The sequence below is a fragment of the Myxine glutinosa genome, chromosome 9 (assembly GCF_964187855.1).
Source record: "Myxine glutinosa chromosome 9, kmMyxGlut1.1, whole genome shotgun sequence".
Lineage (NCBI taxonomy): Eukaryota > Metazoa > Chordata > Myxini > Myxiniformes > Myxinidae > Myxine > Myxine glutinosa.
In genome coordinates, this window is record NC_136269.1 from 60,638,501 (window position 1) to 60,659,250 (window position 20,750).

At 46.7% G+C, this 20,750-nt stretch overlaps 1 protein-coding gene across 4 annotated transcripts in view; it reads right to left on the reverse strand.

Annotated features, from left to right (window-relative positions):
- Nucleotides 1–20,750, reverse strand: part of LOC137418543 (protein brambleberry-like) — a 31,794-nt gene that overhangs the window by 10,199 nt on the left and 845 nt on the right. For all 4 annotated transcript variants that reach the window (XM_068104627.2, XM_078784389.1, XM_068104628.2 and 1 more), the window contains exons 2-6: nucleotides 19,397–19,525; nucleotides 18,784–18,969; nucleotides 13,051–13,273; nucleotides 11,269–11,385; nucleotides 2,535–2,714 (exon numbers count right to left, since the gene is read on the reverse strand). In XM_068104627.2, coding sequence (XP_067960728.2) covers nucleotides 2,535–2,714; nucleotides 11,269–11,385; nucleotides 13,051–13,273; nucleotides 18,784–18,969; nucleotides 19,397–19,525 — 835 coding nt within the window. The remainder of the gene's footprint in view (nucleotides 1–2,534; nucleotides 2,715–11,268; nucleotides 11,386–13,050; nucleotides 13,274–18,783; nucleotides 18,970–19,396; nucleotides 19,526–20,750) is intronic.

Here is a 20,750-nt window from a genome sequence, read left to right on the forward strand (position 1 = left end):
GAAGTCAGCTCAAGCATCAAAGGCAGAGAAAGAGTCATCAAAGTTGAAGAGAAGACGCACTACTTGTGAGTTCAGTTCATCAACTGGCTGCAGTTCTAGAAGATCACAGTCAGTTGACCTCCTGTATAAGGATGTATGCATTCTTTGCAACCAACCAGCCCAGCTCTACAAAAATAATCCAGCACAAGCTAGAAAGAAATACAGAGTGCCAGATAATTTGACTGCAGATACACTGAAGGCAAGCTTGCTGAAGACAGCACGGAGTCGCGGGGATGACTGGGGCACTGAAGTCACTGGACGCCTGGAAGGGATCAACGACTTGGTAGCAGAAGAAACACTACCATTTGCGATGCAAACTTATGTTTGCGAGAGGTGACAGTTTGTCCAAGACTGATGAGGAAGGAAAAAGGAAGAGAGGACAGAGGAGTATTGATGAGGAGCGAGTGGCAGTTTTTATTGAATTCTGTGAATGGTTAGACTCAGAATTAGAGCATGGGGTAATGAACATGGACCAAGTCCATGAAAAGCTGCAGGAGTTTGATCAGTCACCAGAGAAGAGCCTTTCTTATTCAAAGCATTGGCTAAAGATAAAACTTCTAGAGAAATACGAAGACACCTTGTATTTCACAACACAGGAAAGAAGGGCAGATGTATTCTGTCTCAAAGATGGCACCGACAATATTCTGCGAGGGCATCATGCTAATCTTGACCATGGAGATGAGAAGACTCAGATCATAAAGACGGCACTCAAGTTCATATCCAATGATATTGCCTTGATTGATGTAGGTCCAAAGTCATACCCCACCACACACAGTATGACTGACATCGATAGTCAGCTGACACTTGTTCCTGCAAGCCTTCAGATGTTCTTGAGACCGATTGTCAAGACAGACGAAAGTTGCCGTTTGGGGGCAGAATTTTATTAAGGCCTGTCGACCTCGGTCTGGAGTATTGCCACACCAAATGGGGCTTGCCATACAACTTGATCATAGATTATTTGATCATAGCCATACATTCACTCTGTGCCTACCTGCAGACCCGGGACTGGATCCTTCTACAGAGCATGTCTCTGAACCCCAGTGACTATGGATGGACAATAGGTGTGCATGGGTATGAGCCAGTTCCAACACTGGACCCCACGGCTCCTGAGGAGCTATTGCAGTTCACGAGCTGTAATTGTCATGGAGATTGCAGCAACCGGCGATGCAGCTGCAAGAAGAATGGGGTCATGTGCATCTCGGCCTGTGGAGTCTGTAATGGCATTACATGCAGAAACTGCAGTCATGATGTTGTTGAGTCTGAAGAAGACATAGACAATGACTGTTGAAACTTCTGACATTGTGAATGAGAAATAACTCTTGAGTATTATATATGTATGTGAAATAAAAGCTACTTTGTGTGTAAATGTAAAAGTGAAAATATAAATGTTAACAATCAACTCAGAATCATGAAAAACCCTTATTTGACCCCTCACAAGTTACTTAAGGGCCGATTAAAAAAAATAAAAATTCTCGAAAATAATTTTTCGGTACCCGAATTCAACAGCTTTTTTTCTGGGTTTCCCACAGGAGTTGAACTTCAACATTTTAACACGTTATTACACACCTTTACAAACATATTGGTGAAGAAAGTTTTTGGTAACAATTTAGTTCACAGATTTGTGGAATATCTCATAAAATGCCCTTACTATTGGTACAAGTATTATAATGATGTAATAATGTGGGCGGAGGCATATCGGTCGACGTCGTGACGTCAAAGCGTCGTTCTAGTTTATGATTTAGCAACTGTTATCTGCGCTGCTCTGTTAGGAATCGACCCAAATGCATTTAAATATTTATCACCAAAGATATCACCAAAATATACAAAAGATGGACAGAGGTTGTTTTCACCCATCTGTCTGAGCAGGTTATCTCAAAAAGTTGTGGCCAGATTTGGACGGCATATGGTAGACAGGTTGGAGATATGAAAAGGACGAATTGAATCGATTTTGGTGAAGATCTGGATTTGGATCCGATAAATACATTATTATTATTATTAATATTATTATTTTTTAAGTGATTAATCACCATTGAGTGCTAGGGATAAAATGATATACACCACGATATCTCAAAAAATTATGGATGGATTCAGTCAAAGCTTGGTGGATGGGTTGGGCAGGTGACAAGAACAAGCAGATTAGATTTGGGATTCAGGACCGGATGAAATTCTGGCCTGTATGTGGGATACAAAACAAACTGTTCAGCCCGGCAGAGGTATGCGCTCGACCGAGTGCCATTCTAGTTTATGCAGAATATAAATTAATATTCAAAGGTCTAGATTTTCCGCGGGATTACACAGAGTGCAATAAGTGGTCCCATGATCCGATACAACCTTAAAGGAAATGAGGATGCTACTTGGCTCATTGTTGCAGTTCAGAACTCGTTATTTTTTGGTTCGGCTTTAAACAACAATCTTGATGTTTCAGAAAATGCAAATAACCTAATCTTAATCGGGTGTCCCAACTTGTACATAATATGATGGGGGCATTGATTCACCTGCACCACCCATGAGCTCTGCCAGCCATTCGAGACGGCCGCTCATCTCGTGGTGCATGCCATCCATGGTGGTTAATAGGAAGTCAATGGTGTTGTTGACACGCTGAAGCTTACTCAGCATATCCCTGTAGAATATATCTGTCTGGCCTTGGTAAGACTCCATCAGTTCAAGCTGCAACTCTGAAGCACAAGGTATGCACATTTTAGAATCAGCGAGCATTCGGAAGAAATCCCATGACACTTTGTTGTGGTTTAAGCATCAAATGCTCGTTCAAAATCGCTCATACATATTGTTGCGAATATGGAATTTGGCCTCCATATCCGCTTGTAAATATTCCCCTATTTTCTCCAATACTCCCCAACTTTCCCCGATCCCCCATTCCCTAGTCCCATTGCATGTAAATAACAATCAGTAGAGCCGACCTTCCCCTTATTCCCCCATTAAATGTCGTGCCCAGGTCCACCGCACCACACGTAGACAACTTTCGGACATCTTCCTAGTTATTCTTATTCTATGTCAGTTAAGGCCTCGTCTCCATTAATTATGACTCTTCGTTGCACCAGAATGTGATTATATGGCATCAGTAGTGAGTTTAGGACCTTTCCCATACCTCCTTCCATCTTCTTCCCCAACAATTACAACAACAACAGAGATGGCGGCGGAGCGGGGGAGGATGCGTCCTCACACCGGCTCGATTAGCTCCAGACCATGCGCTCCACGGGGTTACCACGAAGGGGCTCCTTGTCAGCTCCTCGTCAAGGGCGGAGCCTGGTAAACCCCCCCGCACGCACCCAATGAGAAGCAACGTGCCGATTCCACGAGGCGGAGCTAACGAGCCGAGGGCGTGTCACTCCCCGCCGGATATACGCGGCCCCGCGCCGGATGTGACGTCAGATGCACCCCCAGCCTGGAGAGAGAAGTCGCCACCCCTCGAGCGCTGCAATACCTCCACCGCATCTCTTAAACTGGACCGTACGTGATCCTGCCCTGAGCCCAGGTGCACCTGGAGCGATCGCTACCCGCTTTCTTTGCCATCAAACCCCGTGTGAGTGAGCCTTGTCCCGTTTATCTGTCGTCCGTTGGGGTTAATATAAGTGTGTTTAAGTGCCCACCTTCCTATGTTTCCCTCTTGTCCCTGTAATCTAAACCTTCCGCATTATTGTAATAACAACCTTTGAGAACCGTATCCCTGGTGTCGTGTCGTATTAATTCCAGCCGTGTGTCTTCTTTTTCCTTCATTGGTCTAGCATAGCGCGATTAGTCAACGTTCGGGCACAATCGGGTAACTTGTGCAGACGTGGTCATACCATAAAACCGCTCGGTAAATAACATCCAAGCCACGTCTGTAACAATTGGTGTCGAGGAGTGGAATTCGAACCCGGGACTAAATTAGTTAGGCCCAAATTTTGGGAGGGAAAATCGATTCGGAGCGCGTTTCCCGCGCGAAATTATAACGGCGAAATTTCAATTTGTTTTACGAAAATAAAAAATAAAAACCGAATTTTGAAAGTCGCGCTATGGCGGATCAAGACAGCTGGGGTCCGGTAAAGGAGAGTGAGGTAGGGTCGATCCAGGACCAAAATGAGGGACAGGAGGAGAGCGAAGCAGTGAGGGCGGCAGGTTCGCAAAATAGCGCCGTCACGCACGAAGAAGCGGGCGCGCAAAATGGCGCCTCGCTGATCACCGCGCCAGCGACCGTGGCAGCGCCCCCGATGGATTGGGGCCTTTTTTTCATACAAATGAAGGCCCTTATGGCCCAGAATAGCGAGGAAATGAGGGAGGAAACGAGGGCTAATAATGAGCGATTGGGTGAGCGATTGGAGGACCAAATGGGGGTAATGGGGAACCGGATGGATGCTCAGGGTGAGCGATTGGAGGGCCAAATGAGGGGTACCGGTGAGGGATTAGAAAAGAAATTTGAGGGGTTAGACAACGGGATAAAAGAAGTAAAGAATGGGTTAACGGGGGTAGAAAACAGAATGGCCGCTCAAGAGAATCAGATAGAGGGAGTGAAACATGGGTTAACGGGGGTAGAAAACAGAATGGCCGCTCAAGAGAATCAAATAGAGGGAGTGAAAAATGGGTTAGAGGGGTTAGAAAACAGTATGGAAGGCAAATTGAGGGACATGAGGGACCAAGCGGAAAGGGAAGTTAAACAAATGGAGCAGCAGATAGAGGGGGTCAGAATGGGGGTAGAAACCAAACTGGATGCTCACAGGGAGGAAATGGAGCAGATGAGGGTGGCATCTGGGCAGGAGATGCAAGTGATGGGAGAGGAGATCAGAAGAGGTGTGAGTGAGGAGGTCGGAGGAGTGCGCGAGGAGGTGAGGCACTGTAAGGAGCACATGGAGAAGGAGGTGAGAAAGGGGACTGTAAAGTTACAGGGGGGCATAGAGGTCCTGACGCAGGAGGTGGAGCAGCTGACGGTGGGACAGACGGAGTTAGTGGAGCAGGTTCAAAGGAACACTGCGGTATTAGGAGGGTTGAAAGCGACACAGAAGGAACTAAAGGATGACTTGGTAGCGACGAAGAGGGAATGTCAGATGGTACGTGAGGGACTGACAACGAGGTTGGACGAGGTGATAGAGGTAATGGAGACGAAGGACCGGCAGGTGAGGACGCACATGGAAACGGTCAAGGTAGCCTTGGAGGACGAGCTTGAGGAGACGTACCGGGGAATAAAAGAAGTGAAGCACAAATTAGAAGAAGTGGAAGAAGGGGTGAGCGAAATTAAGAAGCGACGGAGAGAGGATAAGAAAGAAATAAAAGAGGAGATAAAAGAATTGGTCCAAAGTCTGTGTTTGGATCGTGATGATGTGCTCATTAACCGGATGAGGGATTCGCAGGTGATGGAGGAGAAGCGAAGAGGAAGAGGACCCGGTGTAAGTGGTGACCAATATGGTCGTGCGTATGATGCGCCAGGGGATTTAAGGAGCTTGGGGGTCGAGATGGACCCGGGTGTTCGTGAGAGGCCGTGGGTGAAGTGTGCGACAGGTCTGGTGTGCGAAAGAGGAGGTGTGCAAGAAAGTCCGACTCTGGGGTGTGTGAGGAAAAAGTGTGTACCAAGGAGTGAGTGTGCAGGCGAGAGTGAGTCGGTCGTAGCGTGTGTGCGAGGGAGCACATGGGAGCGCGGTGTGGTGAGTGTTACAGAGGGTGTGACGGGAGAGTGTGCGCAGGAGTGTGCGCGAGAAAGGTGTGTGACGGACAGGTGCATGAGGAAAGAGTGCGCTGTCAGAAGTAAGGAAGAGTGTCCACCTGTGGTGAGTGTTACAGAGGGTGTAACGGGAGAGTGTGCGCAAGAAAGGTGTGTGACGGGCAGGTGCACGAGGAAAGAGTGCGCTGTCAAGAGTAAGGGTGAGTGCGCTGTCAGGAATGGAGGTGAAAGTAGTGAGAGTGACATGGAGCGTGAGTTAGTTGTGACAGGTGAGCGAGGATGTACACCTGGGATGGAAGGATGCACACCTGGAATGGTAGAGCGTGAGTGGGAATGCACGCTGGAATTGGTGGTGAGGCACGTGGTTGGGTGTGCGAATGAGGGCACACCTGTGATTGTCACAGAGGAGGTGACCGAGGAGGGGGCGCGAAGAGGTGTATTGGTGAGGTGTGCTACCAACGAGTGTGTGCCAAAGTGTTCGGTGGTCAGGTGTGTGACCAAGGCGGTGAGTGGAATGGGTGTACCTGGGTGTGTAAGGAACGGTACGAGGGGCATGGAAACGGCTGGATGTGTGAGCAAGGAACGGGCTGCGGGATGTAAGCATGCAGGTGAAGCATCGACGTTAGACGGGGTAGAGTTTAGAACGACTTATAGCCGAGTCGGGCCCTCGGTGCGTGCTGGGCCTCGCTTTGAACGGCCGCGTCCGTGCTCCACTAGGCGGAGCGGGCAGCCCGATAGAAAGGGTCGTCATGGCGACCACTTTTTGGTGAGGCATTCCGGCAGGCCGAGATCGAGCCATGGGATGGCTCCGTGCCGAGATGGTGCGTGGGATCTCGGCCCGGGTAAACCTCCTTCCCTGCACCGAGTGCCGGACGCATCCAGCCGCTGGCACAAAACAACCAGCATCCATTGCTTGGCTTTACGAAGCCGGGCTTTGGACAGGGATTGGCGCACCGAGAGGTATTAGTGAGTCGACTGGGTGATGAGGTTAGTGTTTTGGACCCAAAATTAGAGAAAAACAAAATTTGAGGATTGGCAGCAGTGATTGGCAAATTTTTAATTTGTTGAAATTTGATGTGCAAAATTGGTAGTGAGAGACCCCCGATGTGGTGGGATGGCAAATCCACCATCCCTCACAGGAGGGGGGCAAAGGAGCAATAGCTAATGGGGTGTATGGCAGTGAAAACTAGCCCGGGTGGGTTAGGATATTGTGTGTAGGGATCTAGCGAAGATGACAGTAGGTAACGTTAAGGTTAGTTAGTGACTGATACCTGTAGTGGGGACGCAGGTAGATTAGTGTGGATTATAATGACGAGGGAGCGCAATAGTTTAAAGGGACGACTGGGAAGCGCAAGTTTCAGAAGGGAGTAGTTAGCTGAGATGATGCCGTGTTTGTGAGAACTGGACAGGTGTGTGGAGCAGTGTATGAGTAGTGAGTGTGTGGATCAGCGCGAATGCGCTTGGGGAGAGAAGGGTGCAGGCGGCACCAGGTGTGAGAGCACAGGTGTGCAGGTACAGGTGTGTGGAGAGAGTTGGAGTGAGTGGTACGGAGTGGTGTGCATGGTGCGAAGGTGTGGATGGGGGAAGAGTGGACCCCTTTCACGAGCACCCGGGGCGGGTAGTGTAAGTGTTAGGTAGAGGGTGCAGGTAAATTGTGGTTGGATATTGGCATTTGTGGTGCGGTTGCAGAATGGTGTTGTGAATGGGTGCATTAGTGTTGTGGAAATGGCTGGGCGTGTAGCCTGTTAGTGTGTGTAGTTGGTTGGGCACTCCACCACTGTGAGGATGTCGGCCAGGTGAGGCCGCAGGTGGGCTCTGGGAGCCGGTAGTTGTGAGTGGGTGCCTGAGGATCCCGGGTGTGGATCGGGCAGCCCAGTGCCAGAGAGGGCACGGAGTGGGGAGAGAGCCAGAGGGCCTTCCCCAGGTAGTTAGGTTAGGGCAAGGAGCAGGTAAGCTCGGAGGCAACTGCAGTGGTGGAGGTGTGCAGGTGGGTAGACCCACTGGGAGAGGTACACGCCGCAGCCCAGAAATTGTGCGAGGGCACCGGGAGATGAATCGGGGGAGTGAGACCCCAAATTGAAGCGCACCACAGTCGGGCCAATGGGAATTGGTTTTCAGAACCCATAGTGTAAGAGGGCCAATGGTTTGGCCGGAGAGAGACCCCGGGTAGTGTAAAGTTGTTAAAGTCATTTAGGAAATAGTTAGGATTGATGAACCTGTCGCACCATACGCAGCCACTTACCTGTGGTGATGATGATGACTCCACACCTGTGTTTTCTTTGTTCTGTGTGCAGGAAATGAGATTGCTGTGGATTTGTGAGACGCATCACGACGTGGATGAGACATTGGGGTGATTCCATCTCTCCCTCCTTAGGAGGGACTGATGATGAATTGGTGATGGCAAATTTTGATGTGCAGTTGGAGATGGCAAATTTTGATGAGAGTTGAAAATGGCAAATTTGATTGGTTAGGAGGGAGAGAAGACGAATTTGGTTTATGGGAGGAACGGGGAAGACAGTAGGGATGTTTGTCGATTTGTAAAGTAGATGTTTATGGGTAGTGTTGTGTTTTGTGGATGCAGTAAGGGGTAAGGGAGGGGCCATGTAGGTTACCTGGTGGGGGGGGGCGTACGATAGGAACGTACCTGTCTCACCTGGTTCCCATGTGCCCCCAGTGTGCATCATCTTGTATTGCGTGCACTTTTGCGCCCTTACCACCTTACTCACTTGTCTGCTTCTTTTGTCTCCCACCTCCGAGGATCTGGCTTTGGGGTAGAGAGAGAGGAGAGAGAGGTGCTGGCTGCGCAGTTGTGGGCCTGCACTTTCGCTGTTTGCTGCCGGGATCGATACACCATATGGACCGCAATGTTTGTGGCCACCCACAATGGACCGCAGTTCGTTTGCGGCCAAGCACCACCCGGGGATGGACCTATGGGTCAACGTGGCACCTATGCCATACAGGTGAACCACTTTTAGTTACCACCAAGTGCACCACAAGAAGAGCAAGAGACACCTGCAGGGTTAGGGGTTGTCGAATTTATTTTTATACCAATGAACAATGGTGACTGCACCGGATGGTGCTGACTGTGTGGTGGGGTGGTGCTTTTGATGCTGGGAAAGGGTGCTCTGCACGTTATTAAAGGCCGTCGGCCACAGAGCACTCGTGGGTTGGTGTATCGATGCTGGCAAGCGCGCTCTCTCTATGCATAACATCTGCATGTGTTCCTCCAAAGACAGGTCCTGGATCGTAGTGTAAATAGCAGCGTAGTCTTGTAAATAATGCTCCCTACCGGCTGTATGTTTAGTTTGCGAATTCTTTCCGGATTCGGTTATCCTGTGGGTGTGTTTCTGTGAGGAGAAGGGTGCAACGTCGCAGGGGGACATATTTACTCATTTGTGAATATCTGTAAAACTGTCGCACTCAGGGTAGAGTTAATAGTAGAGGGAACTACATTGCGTGCCACACTAAAGTAGGTAAAAATTTATCGGGTCGGGACGCCCCGAGGGTAGAGAAGGGTGCAATGTTGCGAATATGGAATTTGGCCTCCATATCCGCTTGTAAATATTCCCCTATTTTCTCCAATACTCCCCAACTTTCCCCGATCCCCCATTCCCTAGTCCCATTGCATGTAAATAACAATCAGTAGAGCCGACCTTCCCCTTATTCCCCCATTAAATGTCGTGCCCAGGTCCACCGCACCACACGTAGACAACTTTCGGACATCTTCCTAGTTATTCTTATTCTATGTCAGTTAAGGCCTCGTCTCCATTAATTATGACTCTTCGTTGCACCAGAATGTGATTATATGGCATCAGTAGTGAGTTTAGGACCTTTCCCATACCTCCTTCCATCTTCTTCCCCAACAATTACAACAACAACAGAGATGGCGGCGGAGCGGGGGAGGATGCGTCCTCACACCGGCTCGATTAGCTCCAGACCATGCGCTCCACGGGGTTACCACGAAGGGGCTCCTTGTCAGCTCCTCGTCAAGGGCGGAGCCTGGTAAACCCCCCCGCACGCACCCAATGAGAAGCAATGTGCCGATTCCACGAGGCGGAGCTAACGAGCCGAGGGCGTGTCACTCCCCGCCGGATATACGCGGCCCCGCGCCGGATGTGACGTCAGATGTGCCCCCAGCCTGGAGAGAGAAGTCGCCACCCCTCGAGCGCTGCAATACCTCCACCGCATCTCTTAAACTGGACCGTACGTGATCCTGCCCTGAGCCCAGGTGCACCTGGAGCGATCGCTACCCGCTTTCTTTGCCATCAAACCCCGTGTGAGTGAGCCTTGTCCCGTTTATCTGTCGTCCGTTGGGGTTAATATAAGTGTGTTTAAGTGCCCACCTTCCTATGTTTCCCTCTTGTCCCTGTAATCTAAACCTTCCGCATTATTGTAATAACAACCTTTGAGAACCGTATCCCTGGTGTCGTGTCGTATTAATTCCAGCCGTGTGTCTTCTTTTTCCTTCATTGGTCTAGCATAGCGCGATTAGTCAACGTTCGGGCACAATCGGGTAACTTGTGCAGACGTGGTCATACCATAAAACCGCTCGGTAAATAACATCCAAGCCACGTCTGTAACAATATTGATGAATTTCTTCCCCGTGGACGTCAACTGATGGGTTGCAGCAATGCTCTATCCTATAAATGGCAAGCATCAAGCAAATGAGCAGAACCTACAATTTTTAAAGTCTCCAATACAACTCAGCCAGGTTTGGAATCAAACCACAGACCACCCAGAGCCAATGCAGACACATTAACCATGACGCCACTCAATCTGGCTCAATTCAAATTAAATTCCAATTTGGAAGACACCACATTTTGAGTCAAGCCATCCAAAAATAGCAACACTGGATGATGCACCGATTGTCTTGATCTGGAGCATGATCCCCAGAATACAATCAAACAACTCATCCACAGCATGTAGACACTTTTTTGTCTTGTACTCCTGTGGTTTTTGATCCAGAATGTTGGAATGTGGATACTCAAGTGAATATTTCAAATTTTAATTCCCGTAATGAATGCATCAAATTTGTGCATTTTGAAATGCTTTGTAAACATACCTGTTCTCTTGCCGCACGTAATAGTGTAATTTGACATTAAATTTGTACATTTTGAAATGCTATGTAAACATACCTGTTCTCTTGCTGCACGTAATAGTGTAATTTGACATTAAATTCATGCATTTTGAAATGCAATGTAAACATACCTGTTCTCTTGCTGCACGTAATAGTGTAATTTGACATTAAATTCATGCATTTTGAAATGCAATGTAAACATACCTGTTCTCTTGCTGCATGTAATAGTGTAATTTGACATTAAATTCGTGCATTTTGAAATGCAATGTAAACATACCTGTTCTCTTGCTGCACGTAAGTGTAATTTGACATTAAATTCGTGCATTTTGAAATGCAATGTAAACATACCTGTTCTCTTGCTGCACATAATAGTGTAATTTGACATTAAATTTGTACATTTTGAAATGCAATGTAAACATAGCTGTTCTGTTCTCTTGCTGCATGTAATAGTGTAATTTCACACCAAGAAAAAAATATGTATATACACAAGATGAGAACTGACCAAGCTTGTGATGGCTGTCTTCACTTTGTTGGTTTACTTTTAACAGGTCTTGCAAAATTGTTTCATGACCTTGATGGATTTGCAGGTCCTGATGCACCAGTTGCGATGAGACACCATCTGAAATCAGTTTGTAAAAGTCCAGAGACTGCGTACTCCACTCGGGTACAAAACAAAAAAAATAAACAAAGCAAGGAGTAGAGGGTTTGCACATATGTGGCGGGGCGACGTAAAAAGTGGGCTTATGGGTGTTCCTTGGGTAAACTGGCTTTTCATCGTTTTCTGACCACCCGTAAGCCCCATTTTTACGTGGCCCCGCCACATATGTAGATCACATGAAGCTCCAGGATATCAAATCAAAGGCAATAAAACCTTGGTCTTCACATGCATACAAAGTTAGATCTGTGATGAGAAAAGAATTTGGTATCTCTACCATAAGAGAGCTGTGTCTGTGTCTCAATTTTTCTCAGAGATGGTTGAACGGATTTGTTAAACTTACAGGGGGTTTGTGTGTTTTTCCAAGGTAGTGTTTTTAGTCAAAAAAAACGTTAAAAAATAAAAGAAAAGAAAAAATATATATTATATATTAAAAACACAAAAACGTCGATTTTTTTGAGGGGGAGGAGAGGGGGGGGGGGGGGTGAGGGAAGCACTCTATAGTGTCTAAGCCTTTTTGATCAACGACAAACAAATCAGATTCAATAAAACAATTCCAGAAGCGGTCGAATTTAGCGGTAAGTCTTCTTCTCCTGAACGTCATCAAATATGTTAATGTTTCATTTTAGCTTTGGCGTCAGGAAGGGCATCCGGCCATAAAAAAAACAAAAAACATTGCCTCAAACAGGCAACCATTATTGTCAAGGTTAGCAAGGCTAACCCCCGCTGTAGCGGGGAAAAATGGCTTTAAAACGATCATTCATTCATATATTCATTTCATTTTAGCTCAATCAACACCGGGTACTCCAGTTTTAAACGATTGTATACTTCACTCAGGGTACAAATACAACTTTGTGTGGGGGTTGGGGGGGGATAACATAGGCTATGTGGCCGTAGCCTCGTGCAAGGGGAGGGGGGGGGGGGGGGGGAAGGGATGGGCGTAACTTTTCTATGTAAATGTGTACAAAGCAGCGCCACCTAGTGGTGGCCGAGGGTTTTACAATTTCCTTTTTTTGCCCGGGCAACACTGAGGTTAAAGCACTCTTCGCACGGGTAAATTTTTCCTCCTTCCCTTTCTCCCCCCCACCCCCCCTCTCCCCAAAATGGAGGGGCCTGACAAAGGTCCCTCCCTCCCATCCCCCCAAAATATGTATATATGTAGTATATCTTTCCCCTCCCTCTCCCCTCAGCTCACCTTAACTCACCTTACCTCACCCACCTCCTTCCTCCCTCTCCCAACGCCGGGTACTTCAGCTAGTTGTTAATATAGCTTAAGTGCAACGTATAGTTTGAGGGGAAGAATAATGAAGATCAGGACAGGTTAAGAGTTCAAAACAAGTTCGGTAAAATAGCAAAGAACCCAAATCCATAATGTCTGATTGTCGCCGACAATGTAAGCAGCAGAATTTGCCAATTTCGTACAACTTTTAACACATGCCTTCCACTGGGAGCTGTGCCATGCCATACAAACTTACATTGAGAAAAGTTTTCAACTCATTCCGCCAAGCGGTTCAGGAGTGTATTGAAGTGGACAGACAGACATCAGAACATTCAAATCTAGCAAACAATGAAATAAAAAAAAGTAGATTTTTTTTTGTTTGAAATCAGGATGTGTAAACACTCCCTCACCAATTTTGGCCTTTATGTCATCTGTCATCTTAGCCACAATTTGATGACCTGATGCAACAAGGCTCTGCTGCTCAGTCAGCTCCTGCATGTTGACCCCCATGGAGGTCTGAAATTCCTTCTGTTTCTTAACCAGCATGTCCTGATGGCTGGAAAGCTTTTCTTGGCCAGAAAGCATCTGCTGCAATGTGGAACTTGTTGCTTCAGACAACTTTTCATGTCCCTCCTATAAAGACAAATGCACAACTTTGTTACCTTAAAAATGGTGGAAGGAAGTCTTGTATATCTAGAACATCAAGGGAAAGCTCGTTTGCCGCTTCCTTAGCAACACTTTTCTTTATTCTCGGACCCGCAGGTTCAAATTCCTTAGTTATTTTGTAAATTGACTTCCAATGTCGTTATGACTAATGAGGTACATGAATGACCAAACCTTTTACAAACCTCCCCATGGAGCCCAACAAAGTGAGGTTTGTAGAGAAAGAAACGGCCAATGGGTGAGCAACACAAGCAAAGATGAAAATTTGACAAAGGAAATTTGCTCCAAAATACCTGTGCTGCACCAACACCAGGTTAAATAGATCCGTCAAGCTGAACATAATTTCATTGGGGGATTGAGTGGGGGGAGAGGGGGATGAGAAAATGGGGCTCAGAGATGGAGAGGATATTACCAGGGATGGAGCTCAGAGATATTACCAGGGTGTTAAAATGCCGTTTTAGGGTGGGAGGGAGAGCGTGGGACAAAGCGGTTTTAGGGTGAAGAATGTACAACACCAATCACGATCCCTTCACAAGACATCACAATCACCCATCCATACTCAAACTAACTACAAGTCCTGCCAATATCCCTGCACACCTCTATCTCCAAGGCCTCTCGGTATACCTATCTAATCCCAATTTAAACCGATCTACCGTTTTATGCCACTCCATTGAGGGAAACCATTCCGGGAGATGTAGAAAATAGGGCAAAATGGAAAATAATGTTATGGGGCCGCAAGGCTAACCCCCGCTCTAGCAGGGAAAATGGCCTTAAAATGCCTGTTGTTGTTGTTGTTGTAGTAGTAATTGACAATCCAAGTTTTTTTTAAAGTTTAAAATAAATAAATAAATAGTCAAACCATTTTCTCCAAAAACAAACAAACATGTTTTGCATTACACAGCATTGGTCTGTCTTTTTGTTTCAAGTCAGAATTATATCAGAAGCATGGACCCGAGGCCTAAACTAGGCTAATCAGCGCTGGCTTTTTGGGTGTGACGACTCCCTGATTGAAAGCTTCACTTGTGGGGCGCATGATCCTGGATTCAGGTTATGCAGATTTAGCCTTCACATTGAGACTCCCCCACGGTACAAAGAAGAAAATGCATAACAAACAACATGCACATGCACAAAAAACAAACAAGATGTCCCATCAGCAGATTAAACTCATTAATTTTTTTGACATATTCCGAGTTTGACTGCAATAGAACCGACATAGCCGATTGCTACGAAACAACAACAAAAACAACATGCATTTTAAGGCCATTTTCCCTGCCAGAGCGAGGGTTAGCCTTGCGGTCCCCATGACAATATTCTCCATTTTGCCCTATTTTCTGCATCTCTCCTTCTTAACCCCCTTCCCCGCATTTCTTCTTCCACCATCTTTAGCCAAGTCTTTCTCGGTCTTCCCCATCCTCTACTTCCTTCTACATTCATTTCCATCACTCTTCTCAACCAGTCACTTTCATCCTTCCTCAACACATGACCAAACCATCTCAACCTGTTCCTCTTCACAGCATCAATCACAGGCTCTATTCCCATCATCTTTCGCAATTCAACATTTGTCTTCCTCTCTCTCAACGATACACCACACATCCATCGAACCATTCGCATTTCCACCCTTTCCAGCCTTCGTTGCTGCTCTACGTTCATTAGCCATGTCTCGCTCCCATAAATCATAACACTTCTCACACATGCAGCATACACCTTTCCCTTCAGCTTCAACGACACTCCCCTCCACATCAGCACGCCACTCAGTTCCCGAAACTTCTTCCATGCACATCTCACTCGAGCAACCGTTGCCGAGTCTGATCCACCTTCTCCATTCAGCATGTCTCCAAGGTAGCAAAATGTTTTCACACCTTCCAGCTTCACACCGTCTCCAAGATCCAACTCAACATTTCCTCCATCTGCAGGTCCCTCTGTGCACACCTTACATTTGAATGTAGCTGCCACACTGGATAATGACCCTCTCAGACCACTACATTTTGATGAACCCACTCAGCGCACATTGTACATTGAATGGAGTTCACTCCGACACCCTTCCTGCACACAGCACAGCGCCACTTCCCAGTTTTTTCCACCTCACCACATGCTTTACCACTTGCCATCACCTTCGTCTTTCCGATATTCACCTTCAGACATTTTGTGTCCATACATTCCTTCCACTTGTTCATCTTTTCCTTCAGTCCATCCATACTTTCCGCAATCAACACCAGATCATCTGCATACAACAACTCCCACGGTAAACCCTCCTTTACGTTCTGAGCCAGCACCTCCATCACAGCTACAAATAGTAGTGGACTTAGTACCGACCCCTGATGCACTCCCACCTTCACTTCAAACTCACCACTGTTCCCGTCCTTCGTCCTTACAGCTGTGCGCGCTCTTTTGTACATTGCCATCACTGCTCTGATCAACCATTCCTCCACTCCTAACTTCCTCAATGCCCATGTCAATACTTTGCATGGAACCCTATCTAATGCTTTCTCCAGATCAACAAACCCAAGAAACAACTTCTTCCTCTTTACATGTACTTCTCCTGCAACTGCCTCACAATGAAAAGCACGTCTGTCATTCCTCTTCCTGGCATAAATCCAAACTGCATTTCGTCGATCTTCACTTTCTTCCTTATCGACCTCTCCAACACCCTTTCCAATACCTTCATTCCATGCTCCAATAACGTTATCGCTCGGTACGAGCCACACTCCAGAGGGTCACCTTTTCCCTTGTATAGAGGGACGAGGGTACTCAGTTCCCAATGCACTGGAATGCGGCCTTCTTTCACCACCAGTTTACAGATCTCTGTCATTCTCTTCACACCCCAACTTCCTGCTGCCTTCAACATATCTCCCACAACTCCCGTCGGCCCTCCTGCTTTTCTACTCTTCACTGCTTTCATCGCTTCCTCAACTTCCTTCTCAGTTATCTTCTCTGCCGGTCCTAAAACTGGGTTACTCTCTATGTTGCCATCCCATTCATTCTCTGTATTCAACAGCATTTCCATATATCTTTTCCATCTTCCTTTAATTCCATCTGGGTCCACAACGATTTGTCCCACTTCATCCTTCAAGCAACTCACCCCCATCACATCACACCTCTCTTTCGCTATCTGCTTTGCAATCCTGAATACTGCTCTCTGACCCTCTTCCGAATCCAAGCGTTCTCCGAACATTTTCCTACATGCCTCCTGCGCCTTTGCTACCTCTTTCTTTGTAGCCTTCTTGGCTGCCTTATAACTTTCATGCTCTGCCGTTTCTGCTCCCGTACCCTTCGCCTTCTGCCACTCCTTGAACTTCTTCCTCTTCTCGTCAATCCTCTTTCCAACTTCATCATCCCACCACCATGTTTCCGAGTGCCTCGGTGGTCCTTTTGTCCATCCACATACCTCACCAACAGCTCCCAACAGACTAGCTTTCATTGACATCCAACCACTTTCAAGCTCAATCACATCATCCTCTACCCTACTCAGCCTCTCTTTTAATGCCTCCCTTACTGTCACCTCTTTCAACCTCCACACCTTCATTCTCGGTTGGTACTTCACCCGCCGAGCTCTCCTCGCACCTTTCACCCTTATGTCGCAGACAACCAAGTGGTGCTGTGAAACAGCCTCCTCCCCCAGGATCACCTTTGTGTCCTGGAGGTGCCCCATATCTCACCTACGCACCATCAGGTAGTCAACGGTTTTCGTCGACCCACCTGACGTGTATGTAACAAGCTTATTATCCTCTTTCTGGAAATGAGTATTACAAATCAACAAATCAGCTCCATCAGCAAACTCCAAAATCCTTTCACCTTCTCCATTTCTCACACCATATCCGTAACCCCCATGAACTCCCTCAAAACCATCCATACACTCCTTCCCACATGTCCATTTAGGTCTCCTCCGACCACAACAACTTTCTCATCTTTCACGTTTTCCATCAGCTTCTCTATTGCACACCAGAATTTGTCCTTCTCTTCATCGCTCCGACCAACCTGCGGAGCATATCCTGAGATGACGTTCACCAAGAGCTTTCCAATCATCATTTTCACCATCATCAACCTATCACTCACTCTAGTCACACTCACCACACTGTCTACAATCTCCTCAGAAAACAGGACACCAACACCATTCATGCCCTCCAGGCACCCTTGCCACACAAACTTGTATTTCTGTCCCTGCCTACCCTTCACCATTCTCACACCACTTCCCTTCCATCTCGTCTCTTGCACACAACATATGTCCACTCTTCTTCTGACCAATACTTCCACCACTTCTCCCGATTCCCATCATATTCCCATCATCTTTCGCAATTCATCATTTGTCTTCCTCTCTCTCAACGATACTTCGCACATCCACCGAACCATTCGCATTTCCACCCTTTCCAGCCTTCGTTGCTGCTCTTCGTTCATTACCCATGTCTCGCTCCCATAAATCATAACACCTCACACATGCAGCATACACCTTTCTCTTCAGCTTCAACGACACTCCCCTCCTAATCAGCACGCCACTCAATTCCCGAAACTTCTTCCATGCACATCTCACTCTAGCAACCGTTGCAGAGTCTGATCCACCTTCTCCATTCAGCATGTCTCCGAGGTAGCAAAATGTTTTCACACCTTCCAGCTTCACGCCATCTCCAAGATCCACCTCAACATTTCCTCCATCTGCAGCTCCCTCTGTGCACACCTTACATTTGAATGTAGCTACCACACTGGTTAATGACCCTCTCAGACCACTACATTTTTGATGAACCCACTCAGCGCACATTGTACATTGAATGGAGTTCACTCCGACACCCTTCCTGCACAAAGCACATGGCTACTTCCCAGTTCTTTCCACCTCACCACATGCTTTACCACTTGCCCTCACCTTCGTCTTTCCGATATTCATCTTCAGACCTTTTGTCTCCATACATTCCTTCCACTTGTTCATCTTTTCCTTCAGTCCATCCATACTTTCCGCAATCAACACCAGATCATCTGCATACAACAACTCCCACGGTAAACCCTCCTTTACGTTCTGAGCCAGCACCTCCATCACAGCTACACATAGTAGTGGACTTGGTACCGACCGCTGATGCATTCCCACCTTCACCTCAAACTCACCACTGTTCCTGTGCTACGTCCTTACAGCTGTGTGCGCTCTTTTGTACATTGCCATCACTACTCTGATCAACCATTCCTCCACTCCTAACGTCCTCAATGCTCATGTCAATACTTTGCATGGAACCCTATCGAATGCTTTCTCCAGATCAACAAACCTGATTGCTCCGAAAGCTAACTATAAAAATACTAAAGGTCACCTGTGACATCATATAGCATATAGATATCCTGCCCCTCCCCCTTGGCCCCCCACTCAAGGGGGAAAAACTCAGAATGCACTCCTTGTGATTACATGAGCATGTGCAATTTATAAATCACCAACAGGTAAACTTTTAAAAGTTGCAAGCAACAGAGTAATTACCTCAGAGTCACCTTGTACATCACCTGGCTATTACCTCAATTGCCTGCAGAGACTTCACTTGATCTATAGCAGAAGTCGCAAGGGAATTGACCAGAAATTCTGTTTGGACACGGAACTGTTGTTGTCTCAAAGCGAAGCAGAGGGAACGTGCTCGATTGCTTAGGATGTGATACGCATTCCAAGTGGTGGGGTCCATTTCACGTGTGCACTCAAACAGGGTCTGGAAAGAAAAGTCAAAACAATCCAAGCGGTGCACAACCATCTCCGAACATCCGCCATCCCGACGCACAATATTTTCTACCCCCATGACCATGCAATCTTGCTTCCCGCCTCCTCCGCCTCCTTTTCTTGCCCAATTCGTTCATTCAATGGATTGTCGAGTCAAACTGACCCCACTTTCAGTTCTTTCCCTTTTTACCCTGTCACGTCAGTCTTATACCCAAAAATACAATACAATTCCAAGCATTACATTATTACCCCTGATGCCCATCCCAATCCTACTTTCCCTTATGCTCAATATTTTGGATTCAGCAACCCCCACCCCTCCCAATGCAATTCAAGCAAGGAAGGAAGGGAGGGAGGGAGGGATGAGAAGGAATGTTTTGGGCATGGACTAGGGTGGGTTAGGGTGGGTTAGGGTAGCCTACCATTTCATTTGAGCAGGAATACACACGCCTCCCTTCCACGAATGATTGGCAATTTAAAAGTGCAACGCCAAGCTTTGACACATCTTCCTCTGACATCTCATGACACGAAGATTGCAGTTGTGTAATCACCTGCCCCAAAAACATAAAACGACAAACATTTTCATCGTGAAAGTGATGCCTTTTTAACAACAAAAAACAAAATGCGGAAGTCATTTTAAACAATGAAAGCCCTCATCAAGAAGAGCCTCCAAACACCATAGAATTGGCACGTGTCCATTTTACAATGAAGTAAATAAAATGTAGAATATACATTTCAGAAAAATTATCGAGAATAATTCATTCGCAATTATAAATAAATAAAATTAGAATTGATGATTGATTTCGTTTCACCACTAACGCAATGACCAACAACGTATGTTCATAAAATCAAAAATCAAAAAGGTTCACAAAATCCCATCACTGGGGCATCGTCGGTGGAGGCATAAAATAAAAAAAACTACCGTCTCCTAGCTTTTGATTGGTGAACAAATTCAGTGACGAAATATTCATATTCTTAAAATTTCAGGTAAGTAGAATGAAAATTGGCGATTTCGTGACAGTGACCTTTGACCTTTTGATCAAATTATTAATTTGCCTTAATGATATTTTCATAAAGCTTTGTTGACAATTTGATGAAAAAACAAACAAATGAGCTACGGTCCGAAGACAGATGGACGGATGCACGCACGCACACGATTGCAAAACCCCGGTAAATAATCAATGCAAAACACAATATTATGATTCATCATTGGAATCATTGGAATCTCCCGCGATGAAGCTAACTCCAAGGGCCTCTCACTCACTCACCGCAGGCAGGTTGGTGGTCTTTCCGTCTTCTACCGACTCCTCTCTGGCCTTGCCCCCCCAGCTCTCTCTGGGCTCTGTCCCGCAAATATTCCTACAGGTCGCACAAGATCTGCCTGCAACCCTCTTATGGTTAAACTGCCAAAATCTAGACTCTCTGCTCACCTTCACTCTGTCATTCCTCTTTTCTCCCGCCTCTGGAACAAACTCCCACACTCCCTTCAATCCCTCTCCTCCCTCCAGGTCTTTAAAACAGCTGTTCACCACCATCTCTTATCTTCCCCCATCCAAAACCTTGATCTTTTCTACCCCCGCTAATTTCACCCCAATTCCACTTTTTTGAAATACCAACTTCTGTCCTGGAAGTCATTGGTGTCCTTGTGTTTTATACTTCTCCCTCCACCCCCCCCCCCCCCTTCCCATGCCTCCTCCCCCCAAGCCCTCTCCCTTCCACACATCTCCCTGCTCTCAAATGTTGTGTTTGTGTGCTTCACCTTCTCTCCCCATCTTG